The following is a 13150-nucleotide window of genomic DNA, read 5'->3' as shown; positions in this document are numbered from 1 at the left end:
GTAGCCCGCGACGCAGTTGCCATGGCAGCGGCCGCGGCGCCGGGATAGGGGTTTTAGGGGATCCCAGAAGCCGTGGGCGCGCCAGGAGCAGTTCCACTAGCCAGCCAGACGCAGAGGCCGAAGCCGCGACGCTGGAGGCAGGTGAGATGTTCTACAGCACCTGACCTCGCAGCCCCGACCCCTCCTTTACCCCACAGCCAATTCTTCGCCCCCTCCGACCCCGCAGCCCACGGGCCCTGCGCCCTCCCGTTGGCCTCTCACTTAGGAGAGCCCCTCTCCCCTCAGGCCTGCAGCCTCAAAGCCCCGCCTTCCTACTCCCTTACAGCTCTCGCTTTCTCTCCAGGCCCACCTCCTCCAAAGACCCCTTTCAGAACAACGCCCTCAGTTCCCACCGGTCCCTTCTCCCTTGGGCCTGCCTTTTCTAAGTTCTACCTGCGGCCTTCCATAGCCCTGCCCGTAAGCCCCACGGGACCCTCTCAAATCAGGGCTGCTTCTTTAGGCTCCACCCCCCATTCCCACAGGTGCGGCCCTGCAGGCCACGCCCCTCGCTTCCCAGAAGCAGGCCTCCAATCCTGCAGGCTTCTCTCCCTCTCCTGAGATCCCCTCCTTACCCTGACCCTCTTCCCCTCCCCGCTCCCCCACACACATCGCAGCTGGTTTATGTCATTGTTATTATTAATGGGGAATGATAATGATAGCTAGGATGTATTGAACATTTACCATGAGCCAGACCCTGTGCCAAACACTTCACGTATTACATCATTTATTCCTTGTAGCAATCTGCAGATAAGGACAGTGAAGTTCGAAGTTGGTGGAGTGGGAATCCAAACTCAAGCCAGTCTTACTCCACTATTAGTGCAGTTAGTTAGTCCTTTGTTCTCACTCGGTCCCTTCGGTGTCCCCAGGGATCCAGGCGATTAACCACCTCAGGTCAGAGACTGACAATTGCCATATAGTTGGTTTTAGAGTTTCCAAAGTGTTTTCACGGTGGTGACTTTGAATCTCAGTGGGCACACTGGCTGGGAGGTGGGAATAATCTTTACCAGTGTGGTAGAGTACTGGTTCTCAGAGAGGCTTGAGCGTTGAATGGGAGTGGAGGAAGGGCTTCTGCCCTTCCCTGGGAGTCAAAAGTCCACCTTGAGCCCCAGGCAACTGAGGAGCGAGGCTAAAGAGGCACAGTTAGCCGCTGCTGCTCCCTAAGGGCAGAGTTGGCTCAATTAGTGCTGTCACCTGTGTGGTCACAAGATACAGTGCAGGGCTGACAGCTTCAGGCTGAGGGTTCCACTCAAGATTGAGGAATTACAGAGAAAGCCCATGTCAAATGCTCCTTCACTTGACACACACCTAAGTGCCTCTGAAACCATGCCTATATCTGCATAACCTCAATTTTCAGAAGAAAAAACATGAGGTAACCTTGGATAGTCTTGATACTCTGGCATTCGCTGCTGCTTATCTGAACCAGAAGCTAATGGGAGTTGATAGCCCGAGATAGCCTCGGACGGCAGCTGTAGTTGTTTGAAAGTGAACAGATCAATGTTTCTTGGTGCCTTCGCAAGCAAGCTTATGAGTTCCGGATGCTTTACCACCTGAATACGCTTGCTCCCAGGTTGGGGCTTCTTGCTTGCTTTATTTATTTACTTCATGCTCATTCCAAGAAGGAAACCCAGAATGTTTTAGTCTGTTGTTTCCCTTTGTTTCCACCTCCCTCCTTGGGGACATAAAATCTCTTGGGCAGCAGTATCTCATGAGAGATAGTTGCCAAGGCAGCATGTGTGTGGGATGTGTGTGTGTTTGTGTGTGTGAGTGTCGTGGGGTGGACACACATCACTTCCCATCATGTGGGTGGAGTTGACACACCCAAGCTTACCTCTTGCAAAGACTGTCAGACATAGTTGGTGGTTCCTGGAATACAGGGCTCCATGTGCCCTGCTCTGTCCCTGGTCTTGACACAGTGCCTGGCACATAGTTGTTAATCGGTCCCCATTTGCTGGATGAGCACATAGCATCTGACCCTCTCCACCTGTACTGCTCAATACAGTAGCCACCAGCCCATGTGGCTTTCGAGCACTTGAATGGTATCTGGTCCAAACAGAAATGTGCTGTATCAAATAGACATTGGGCTTTGAGACATAATACCAAAAATTAGAATGTAAAAAAATCTCCTTAATAATTTTATCTTGAGTTCATATTTAAATGATAATATTTGAGGTATATTGGGTTAAATAAAATGTTATTTAAAATAATTTGCCTATTTTTAAATTTCTTAATTTCTTTTTAATGTGTGGGGGAGAAAAAGTAGTATCTTTTCCTCACTCATTGCTAGGTTCATGGCTGAGATGCCTATAACAAGATAGATTTATAAGAGAAAAGCATACAAATTTATTTAATAAATTTTTCCCTAACATGGGAGCCTTCATAAATGAAGACCCAAAGAAATGGGGTGGTCTGTGTATTTTTATGGACAATTGTGCAGAAGTATGAGTAATAAATGGGGGAGAATTTAGCAAGACCCATTTGTTCAGATTCTTCTAGGTGTCCCTTTGTGACATTCCTTCCGAACTAGGTATAGGGCAGGACACCTGTCACAGAAGAGAAGGGAGGGAGAAGGTCAGAGAGGGACTTTCCTAGTGGCCTGTTTCAGGGAAATGGATGAGGGGAAGGTGATTGTGGTCTTCCTGCTTCTGCAGTTTTCTCAGTTTCCAAGGTGCTGTATTTTGGGGTAGCATTTCCTGTACCCCATCAGTGTCTAATAGAATATCTAAAATCCCGTATGTGGCTTGCCTTTTATTTCTTTTGGACACTGCTGCTCTAGAAGCAGCATGGCCTGAGAATAGAACAGAGATGTTGGACTGAGAATCCCAGCTCCGTGAATGACATCGGGCTGGCCCCCTAATTTTCCAGAGCCTCAGTTTCCTCTTCTGTATAAAGGAGGAAGATTTGGGGAAGTGGCACACAGTAGGTTTAATCAGAGCTAGCACTATTTTTTAAAGACAGAGTCTTGCTCTGTCACCCAGGCTGGAGTGCAGTGGCATGATCACAGATCACTGGCACCTCGAACTCCTGGGCCCAAGTGATCCTCCCACCTTAGCTTCCTGAGTAGCTGGGACTACAGGTGTGTGCCACCACACCCAGCTAATTTTTCTTACTTTTTGTAGAGATGGGGTTTTGATCCTAGTTAGTATATTGGTGAGGAAAAAAGAGAGAGAGAGATGAGGTCTCACTGTGTGGCCAGGCTGGTCTCCAACTCCTGGCCTCAAACAATCCTCCTACCTTGGCCTCCCAAAGTACTGGGATTACAGGCATGAGCCACTGCGCCCTGCCAGAACTGGCACTATTGAAGCATGCCCTCTGCTCAGGCTCAAGGCAGGCATCCCACTGTCCTCTCCCTCACCCCATTGCTCTAGCCTGGAACACCCTCCCCTTCTTCCCAGATAGCCTCCACCCTGCCCCCCAGGAAGCCCTGCCTGACTGTGCATTCTCTCACTCTCACTTTCATCCATTCCCAGGGACTGAAGAGCTGCTCGGGCAAGGCCTGCACTGGAGACAGGAAGCCAGGTACTCGGATGAGCCTCTGACCCAGAGCCCCAGAGCCCACAGTCTTGTATGAGAGCCAGACACACTCAGTCGCTCCAGCTCTATAGGCAGGCACTTACATGGAGGGTGGGAGTTGTGGCCGGAGGTGGCCTTTCTCCCACAGGCCACAGGGAGTCCTGAGGCATTGTTGGCTAGTGTGATGTGGTCAGATAGAGTTTGGCCCAGATCTCTGGAGCTGAAGTTGATCAGACTGGAGCAGGCAGGCCTGTGGCCCAGCTGGAACCTGCTGCAGTGGCCTAGGCGGGAGAAGACAGTGGCCTGGTGTGGCCCAACACTCCCCACCACACTGTAGCTATAACTCTTTCAGTTGTCTATGCCCATGTTCGAGGGTTCGCCTTGGGAAGGAAGGATGGTAGGCATGTTCTTATTCACAGCTGTGTCCTCTCAGCCTTTAGCAGGGGCCTGGCACATACAGGCTCTCAGAGGGGACTTGTGGGATGATAGACTCAGCAGCTGGGGCATGGGGAAGAGTGGGTGACAGGGAGGCTGGCAAGGCTGCCCAGAATCAGGTCCTGAAAAGCCTTGTCACCTGGGACTGGGGAACAGACCTCTCCCCATGTTCTTCAGTGGACTTTCAGCCTAGGAGCCACTAGGCAAATTAGGGTTTTGGGGGGTTCCTCCAGCAGCAGCTCATGGCTCTGGCTACCAGGACCCTCTCTTCTGCCCCAGGAGCTGTGAGGATGACACACCTGCTGGGCAGCCAGGCCTGCATGGACAGTCTGCGCAGGGACCTCACTGACCTGCAGGGCGCCATCGTAGACGTGTTCTCCCGTGCCGGGCCTGTGCGCTTCCCGTCCTGGAAGTTCCCTGACCGTGTGGCCTGTGACCTCGACATGGTGGCCCTGCTGGAGCACTATGACCATGTTCCAGGTGACCCCGAGTTCACGCAGCTGTCCCACGCCGTGCTGCTGGAGCTCGTCATTGACAGGTGAGGGCCTTGACCAACCTGGTCATCTCAGGATGCTGGCACCCACCCCTTAAACCAGTAGGAGCTGCACAAGCCCACCCCCTCCTCCAGGGGTGGTGATGACATTGGGAACAACATTCACCATTGGCTGAGTACCTGTCGGGGACCAGACCAGCTCAGGAACCTCAAAGCGATCTCACCTTCCGTTGTGTTGTGTGCTAGGCTCTCTCAGGGAGTTGCGGCCTGTTGGTCTCTGTGGCACCGCAGCTCTGGCTGCTGCCTCCCAGCCACTCCCAGCTGCTCCCTCGGGGTTTCTGTGTGTCGGAGACACCAGAGCTGCTGCTCGAAGTTTCCATCCCAGGCTCTTTTCCCTGGTGTCCTGCGGGCTGTGCTGTTCCCTTTGCCTGTCACAAGGCCAGACATGGGACGTGTCTTTCCAAATCCCGGCCCTGCTGGAAAGAGGCTAGTGGACGCCCCTGCAGCCCCACCACTTCCGTGCTATCATTAGGGTTAACGTGGTTGTCAGCCTTCTACTTCCTGGGGACCGCAGCCCAGGCTCCCTGTGCTCAAAAACCTTGCACGCTAATAAAGCCATCGGGGCCAGGCAGGCAGCAGAGATGTGAGAGGGACCCTAGCAGGGTTACCACCCTGAGGCCTAGAGGAGCCCTTGGTTTGAAATCACCATTTGTAACTTATGAGGGACTGGATGTGTGTGAGCACAGAACACACCTTCCTTCCTCTGCGGCTTTGCACCATGCACTCTGCTGTCCCTCTGCCAGGAATGCCCTGACCCCCACTCCTCCATCAAGGCCCAGCTTACTACCCTCTTCTCTGTGAAGCTGTCGCTGACATGCCCCCGCCCTGCCTGACCCCTCTGCCCACCTCTGGCTGAGTCAGAGCCTTCGGACTCCTGTGTGTATAAGTAATTGCTGGCAGAGGCTGCTGGGTCTGAGACCCAGACCAGCCTGGGAAGCCTGGAGGTCAGGGCCATGGCCTCCAGCCCACGGTGTAGCCTTTAGAGGAGCTCAGTTCATGGATGGGATCATGGCTAAGGACACAGGCGGCACAGCAGTCTCCCACCACAAGGGTGGAGCTGTCTGGGCAGATGGCTCTGTTGAGGCCGTGTTCTGTCCTATGTCCAGATGCTTTCCCATTCCCTAGTGCCAGTTGTCCCCATTCACAGAGGAGGACAGACACCTTGGCCAAAGAGGGGCAGGGCCTGGAGGTGGTTGGCACCTCCTCCCCCAGGCCCTGTCTGCCCAAGACCCCATTTATCTTTCTAACACTCCTTTTCCTTAAAATTAGCACCTGACTCTAATTTTGAACTTGGAGGTTAGGATAGAGACCTGGCTGCACTTTACCTCACATCTCCATTGTCACGGAAGCAGCTCGCCCTGTAGGACAAGCCCCTGCCTGGGATCAGGAGACTGCACACACACCCCTGCCCTGCCCTACTCGCCCTGTGGCTGTGCGCAGGCTCCTCCCCTCTCCAGGTCTCAGCTCTGTCATCTGGAAAGGCTCTGGACCGCTTGATATAAGGCAGCTATTCACCCAGAACTTTCCAAGGATTCAGAATACAACTGAAGCAAGGCCAGGCCTAGCTTCTCAGAAATTTCCAGTCCAGTGGGGAAACAACCAGGCAGAAGTGCTGCCACCCAGGAGGACCACAAGAAGCCCCCTGAACTGAGCTGAAGTGACCCCTGGGTTGGATCTGAAGCTAGCCCAACAGCATGTGCTGAGACTCTCCAAGGCCCTGGTGCCTGGGCCAGTTCCCCAGAGCTGGAAGCTGTCAGTTGTGTGGTGTGAGGGAGCATGTTGGCACCAGCCAAGGTCCCAGCAACCCTGGCATCTCTGCCTATAGGCTCCTGCTGCTACTTCAGAGCTGTGCGAGCTACTTGGAGACCCTTGGCTCAGAGCAGATGATGCCTTCCGCCCGGGCTGTAGGGCCCTGCATGTCTGTGGGGCTCACGGTGCGACGCTTCTGGAACAGCCTACTGAGGCTGGGCATGCTCTACCAGCAGGCGGCCCCCCAGGTGGGTTGGACCCACCCTCCCTCTCCCAACTGTGATCACCCTCACACCCTGCCCAGCTCCAGCTTCCCGGGGTACCACGTGTGTGCCGCATCCTTCACTGGCTCCCCACTGCCCTCCCAGTCAAGTCCCACACAGGACAGCAGTTAAGAACGCAGGCCTTGGGGACCATGTCTGGGCTCCCTCGCTCTGCCATTTATGGTGCAAGACTTTGGAGAAGTCTGCTTCTGAACCCCCCGCTCTGAACCTCAGTTTTCTTCATCTGTACAATGGGGGTATATAAGCCTCATTTGTTATGGCTTCTCCCATAATCCTCACAACCACCCAGTGGGGAACAACCACCATCACCATGTCGGGGAGAGAACTAAGAGTGAGAGTGGTTATAGTGACATGAGAGCAGGCAAGTCCACTAAGCAAGACCCCTGTAACCGGCAGCTGTTACTATCACCATTACCCTCCCGATATCACGCGTGTAATCACATCAAGCCTGGGGCGGGGGTGGGGGCGGCAGAGCAGGGCCTGGCTGGGTAAGGTGAGTCAGCGGAAAAGAGGGAGGTGGTTCTCTCCTGGTCATGCTGGTGTCGGATAACTTCTGAGGGTCTGTGTCTCAGGCAAGGCTATCGCAGAACGTTCTCAGAACTGGTCAGTCCCAGGCCCATCTCTCTCACCTGCCTTCTTTTCTTTTCCTGACCACAGAAAAGGGAAAACCAAGGGGAAACCCCCACCTCCAAGGCCACAGCCAAGGACGAGCCAGCCAGGAGCCCTGAACGTATGACTGCCAAGTTCATCAAGGCCCCCTCCCGAATGCCAAGATTGCCCCAGACCTGCCAAGAGCCAGAGACCATCCCTGAAAGAGTCTCTCCGCAGTGTCTAGCCACGACCAAGAACACCAAGAGTGTCCACAGCCAGACCATTGAGACGGCCCTGGTGCCCTGTGATGCGTGCACCAGCGTCCAGGGCAGCCTGCAGGAGGTGGGCAAGGTGGTCATCAGCCTGTGTCAGAGCCAGAACTTGCCCTCGTCCTTAGGCCAGTTCCAGCAGCTGGTGCAGGACAGCATGGGGCTCAGGCCGCTGCCTGCTGCCACCATGGGCCACTGGGCAGCAGAGCAGAGCAAGGACCTGGTACGCCTCAGTAAGCACGTGGGGGCCCTCTCTCAGCTTGTCGGGCCCCTCAGGGCCCAGCTGGAGGAGGCCGAGGGGCAGAAGGCCGGACTGCGGAAGCAGGCGGGCAGGCTGGAGCAGGCGCTGCAGCAGGAGAGGGGGGCGCGGCATCGGCAGGCGGAGGAGGCTGAGCAGCGCCTGGCAGAGTGGGAGCGCGACAAGCAGCAACTGCTCACAGGTCTGTGTCCCAGGGGCCGGACGCCTAGTGCCCAGGGCACTGCCACAGCCTTAGCATGGGCATTCCTGGGACAGGGCTTCGAGTACAAGCAATCCGCATGGAAGAAACCCAGGCTGGGGCGTGGGCAAGAAATAGGGAAGGGGAGGCAGCAAAGAAAGGTTTGTTTATCCAGCAGTGACAGTGACATCTTGAGCAGCCGGAGCCCAGTCCCACTGGGGAATGCCAGGAGATGTCTCTGACCTGTCCTGTCAGGAGGGAGGGGGCTGGGGTATGTACCCACTCACTCTGCTGGTCATGGAGGGTTACTTGCTGGGAGATAATTCCCCTGGCACCTCCAGCCAAGCGCAGCGGCTCCTGTGGCTTTGGTGAAAGCCATCAGAGATGCCGTTACTGGCGCTGGAGGTCGGCCAGCACCTGCTGACGTGAGGCCTGAGGGATTCGGGCAAGTCACTGCTCTTTCTCACCCTTGCTGTTGGCTCCATGGAGGGCACCGAGGCCCAGAGGTGCAGACACATGGCAGCCAGCCAGTGAGGAGCAGGGTGGACGGGGCCCACACCCCCTGGCCCTCCCCAGAGCTCCTGTAACCCCGGGTGGCCCCTCTGCACCGAGAGGGCTGCCTCCACGCTGCAGGGCGCGCCGGGCGTGAAGGCTGCTGGCCCGGTCCAAGGGGCCTCTGAAGGGCCTCTCTCTCGGCTGCCATAGAAACCAGTGACCTAAAGAAAAAGGTGGCCACCCTGGAAAGGGAACTGAAGCAGCAGCAGGAGTCCACGCAGGCTGTGGGTAAGAAGCCCCATCTCGAGCTGTGCCACCGCTGGACGAGCACCCTCCATCTCTGTCCCCTGAGCTTCCAGGACAAAGATAAAGGGTGGGCCTGACCGTCCACACTGTTGGGCGATGACCAAGCTGGGGTGCCACCTCCCACCCAGAGAGCGCCTTCTGTTTTACAAACCCACTTTGGGTGAGGGGTCCAGAGCCCCATTATGTGGCTGAGGACACTGACGCCCGGAGATGGGATGTGACCCCCTCCTCTGGTCCCAGCTGGGTCAGAGGTAGTACAGGGACTTGCACCCAGGGCTCCCCTGCCCTACACCTCCTACACCCGCTCCACCCTGCAGAGGCGAAGGCCCAGCAGCTGCAGGAGGAAGGGGAGCGCAGGGCAGCGGCTGAGAGGCAAGTGCAGCAGCTGGAGGAGCAGGTGCAGCTGCTGGCGGGGCGGCTGGAGGGGGCCAGCCAGCAGATCTCCTGGGCCAGCACGGAGCTAGACAAGGAGAAGGCCCGCGTCGACAGCATGGTCCGCCACCAGGAGGTGAGCCTGGGGGCCTCGCCAGGCCCTGGGTGCCCACGATGTGGGCTGCAGGAAGAGGGCTCCACTGTCAGGGAGTCGGGGGCTCATCTATGTATCTGTGTACAGAGAGTCTGCCCTGAGCCAGGACTGGGAGAACAGTGACCCAGGGACAGATACTGCCCAGTGAGGCCTCACTCTGAAGGGTTCCCCACCAGGCAAGGATGAGCAGATATGCCACATCTCTCCTGCCAGAGGGCTAAGAGGGGCGGAGAAAGTGCTGCCGGGGTCCAGGGAGGGCCAGCCACATCTGCCATGGGAATCCAGAATGGCTTCTGGGAGGAGGTGGCCTTTGAGCGGGACACCAGTGGCTGGTGATCAGTCCATCACCCAGGGGAAGGACAGGAAGGGCAGAGGGTGAGCCACGTTGCAGCTGTACTCTGGGCAGTGGGGTCTCACATGAGTCCCCAGGGGTGTGGCTGAGGGAGCAGGTGACCGGCCACCCAGTGAAGGGGGCAGATCTGGGGGCTGTCCTGGCTGGGCTTACCCACAAAGGCTCAGCAGGGAGCCAGGAGCCCAGTTGAGTGTCCCCAGGGTCAGGCACGGGCCCTGGATAGGGAAATCCTTTCTTCCCCAGTGGGTGTTTTTCTCAGGGTCTTGCAAACAGTCACAGCCACCACGTATTGGGTGTCTGCTGTGACGCAGGCACTGGGCTTCAGGCTCTGCAGTCCTCTCGTTCTCACTCCCTGCCACAAGGGTAGGAGATGGATACTGTTGTCATCCCCATTTTAAGGATGCAGAAACAGGCTTGGTGAGGTTAAGGAAGTGGCCCAAGGCCGCACGGCTAGTGAGAGGTGGAGCCCGGACTCAGAGCACACCAGCGTGGGCTCTTCCTGCTTTACACTCTGTGGGTGTCGGGCAATGTGGGTTTCAGTGACATGGGCTGATGTGACACTGGGCACCTAAGGTTTCTGAGAAAAGCCTGGTTCCTAGAGTTCCTCTCCAAGTGGGGACTGTGACTGGGAAGAGGTGGGGTGAGGCCCAGAGTCAGCCAAGTGCTTTCCAGGGGGCACGTGTGCCACCGGGCTTCCCTCTGCCCTTGCCCTCTGCTGTGCCAGCCTCGCCTATGCACAGACACGGCCCGAGGGCAGCGGCCGGGAGGGTAGCAGATACTGGAGCCTCTTTAGTCCCATGTGGCTGGGCATGGCCCCGTGGGCCTAATGGCCTCCCTGCCCATCCATTCCCACCCAGTCCCTGCAGGCCAAGCAGCGCGCCCTGCTGCAGCAGCTGGACAGCCTGGACCAGGAGCGCGAGGAGCTGCGGGGCAGCCTGGACGAGGCTGAGGCCCAGAGGGCCTGCGTGGAGGAGCAGCTGCAGAGCCTGCGGGGCGAGAGGGAGCAGGGGCAGTGCCAGCTCCGGGCCCAGCAGGTGAGGGCAGTTCTTCCCTTTCACCAGAGGAGCCTCCAGCCACCCGAGTGCCTGCAGGCCTGTCTCACGTCTGGGGGTTGGGAACCGTGTCCCCAGGGGAGCCGGGAGCATGTGGCTCAGGAGCCAGGCCTAAGCCTCCCCCTGCCCAGGAGCTGCTGCAGAGCCTGCAGCGGGAGAAGCAAGGCCTGGAGCAGGTGACCACAGACCTGCGGCTGACCATCTTGGAGCTGGAGCGGCAACTGGTGGAGCTGAGGGAGCGGGAGCGGCTGCTGGTGGCCTTCCCAGACCTGCACAGGCCCAGCGAAGCCCAGATCCAAAGTAGGGGACCAGGGATGGTGCCAAAGGCACACCGGGGCCCGGGGTGGGCAGCTGAGGGCTCTGATGGGCAGGACACTGGGCGCTGCAGTTCCCAGCTTGCAGCAAGGGTGGCCAGCACCACAGAGGTGCTTTGTGTGTTATCCTCCCCCTGTGTAGACAGGGTGTGGAAGCCCCGAGGTGATGTGACTGCCCCCAGTCACAAGAGCCAAGTGCAGAGCCAGAGTGGCTGTCTCTGTAGCCCATGCTCTTCACCATGTCACATGCCCTCGCTCTACTTCCCCACATCCCTTTTCCTGGTGTCTCTCCCAAACCACGCTGTGGGGCTGGTGTCCTGGACCCCACGGCACAGGAGTGCTAGGTCCCCGTCTTGGCACAGGGTTGGATGTCAGGCGACCCAGGTTCTCCTCCCAGCCCCTCCAGCCCTCTAAAGCTCTGGGCGGTGTCCGTTCGCAGAGTGTCCAGGGGAGCTGCTCAGGGCAGCTGCTCACACTAAGTCATCCCTCCTGAGCACTAAGCGCCAGGCCCTGTGTCCCCCTCAACCTTCCTGCAAGGCGGTCAGCAGCCCCTTTTGACAAACCAGGAAAGCGAGAAGCAGAGCGGGCAGCAGCTTGCCCAGGGTCACGCAGCCGGAAGGAAACATCCATCCCACAGCCGCGCGAAAGGGCAACCTCCTGAATGCCCGTGACTCACGCCCAGTGCTGGCTGTGTGGTTTTGCACGGCTCACTTTTTCTCTGGCCCGCCAAAAACAGGCGGCCTTGGAAGAGATTTGCTCTCTTGCTTATTAGCTAAGTCCTCTGCGAGCTCTAGGGCCCACCCAGCTCTCAAGTTTTTTAATACTGTGGTCACCTTCCCAGCCAGCGGCGGGGGGACAGGGATGGGGGAACAAGGCCTCAGGAGCAGGAAGACAAGATGGGAGGCCCAGTGCTCTGCCCAGCTCGCCTGCGCCTGCCAGGCCCCCCACCCACTGGTGTGCCTGGCCTCTGCAGTCCCATCCCACTGGGCCTGAGAGGGAGACCCGGTGGGGTGTGGGGGCCCAGACAACATGTCCCTGCAGACTCTGGCAACGTCACGGACGACATGGAGAGGCAAGTGCAAGCCAACGACATCCGTATCCGGGTCCTGCAGGAGGAGAACGGGCGGCTCCAGGCGATGCTGTCTAAAATCCGGGAGGTGGCCCAGCATGGGGGCCTCAAGGTGGGCCTGAGAGGGTGGGCCCTTGGGGACTTGGAGGAAGACCCTAGCCATCAGAGGTCTTTGGACTGTACTGTGGGAACTTGTTGAAAGCCCACCTCAACACACGTGGCTTTAGGCTGTGCTTCTGTGAAACATCTTCCACGTTTCGAGGCCGGAGGATGATAGGGATCCAGTGCCTTCTGGCTCCAGAGTCCCCTATAGCCCTTCGTACCTGTATTTCACATGTAGCCAGAGCCTTGTCGAAAAGCAGCCTTCCCACATTTATTGCCTGCCTGAGGGTCTGCAGCTGAGGATGGGCCCTAGAAGGCTTCTTACTCCCTCCCCTTAGGGAAGGGACCAAGGTGATGGGTTTGGGCCCTCCTTCCCTATCCCCAGCTATGACACCCTCTCTGTGCAGTGGGGAGGGGCCTCCTGGGCCCTCCTGAGCTTGGCTTTCTCTGCAGTTGATCCCGCAGGACCAGCTCTGGTCCCCTCCCAGCAAGGGAACTCAGGGAGCAGCACCCCCTACGCAGGCTCAGAGAGCATCCCCAGGGTGAGTGAGGCTCTGCCAGAGGCGGGGCAGACGGGTGGGTGGAGTGGTCCCCCTCGCTCATGGGCTGTTGGATCTGGTCCTCCCTCAGGCCCCTGGGCAAATGGCACCCTCCTGGCAGCAGGACAGGCAGTGCGAGCAGGACCTTGCCAGGCCAGCCCCGAGCATCCACACCTCAGCAGCCCTGCGGCCAGCCCAGCAAGTCCTCCCTGGAGGATGTGACCCACTCAGCCATCTGTGCCCAGAACCCCATCCGGGCCTTGGCCAGGCTGAGGAGGAGACTGTCACCAGGCCAGGGCCAGGCCAGATCTGCACACCAGCCCCAGAAGCGGCCCATGTAGCCTGCGGCAGGGCTGGGGCTGGATGGCAGGCGGCTGGCAACCCACCCACTGCAATAAAGCCCCTGCCACGTACCCACAGCAATCTTGGCCTCACAGCGTGGCTGAGTCGGGGGGACAGCCCTTCCTCCCCTGACCTGGGCAGGGGCCACTGAGTCTCCAGCCATGCAGGTCATTGGCCAGCAGAGTC

General features: G+C 58.0%; 1 protein-coding gene across 1 annotated transcript; it reads left to right on the top strand.

Moving 5' to 3' along the window:
* Positions 1-29: 29 nt before the first annotated feature.
* On the top strand, positions 30-13034 carry CCDC157 (coiled-coil domain containing 157). The gene is made up of 13 exons (XM_069496861.1): positions 30-141; positions 3507-3555; positions 4264-4522; positions 6363-6534; positions 7228-7870; positions 8573-8650; positions 8986-9176; positions 10404-10580; positions 10730-10898; positions 11809-11836; positions 11937-12093; positions 12537-12625; positions 12714-13034. Exons 3-13 carry the CDS (start codon positions 4275-4277, stop codon positions 12961-12963), a joined length of 2202 nt encoding a protein of 733 aa, XP_069352962.1. The 5' UTR covers positions 30-141; positions 3507-3555; positions 4264-4274; the 3' UTR covers positions 12964-13034.
* Positions 13035-13150: the final 116 nt, after the last annotated feature.

This window comes from Eulemur rufifrons, chromosome 21 (genome assembly GCF_041146395.1).
Source record: "Eulemur rufifrons isolate Redbay chromosome 21, OSU_ERuf_1, whole genome shotgun sequence".
Lineage (NCBI taxonomy): Eukaryota > Metazoa > Chordata > Mammalia > Primates > Lemuridae > Eulemur > Eulemur rufifrons.
The sequence above is the reverse complement of the archived record's forward strand: the minus strand, read 5'-3'. Positions and strand labels throughout refer to the sequence as shown.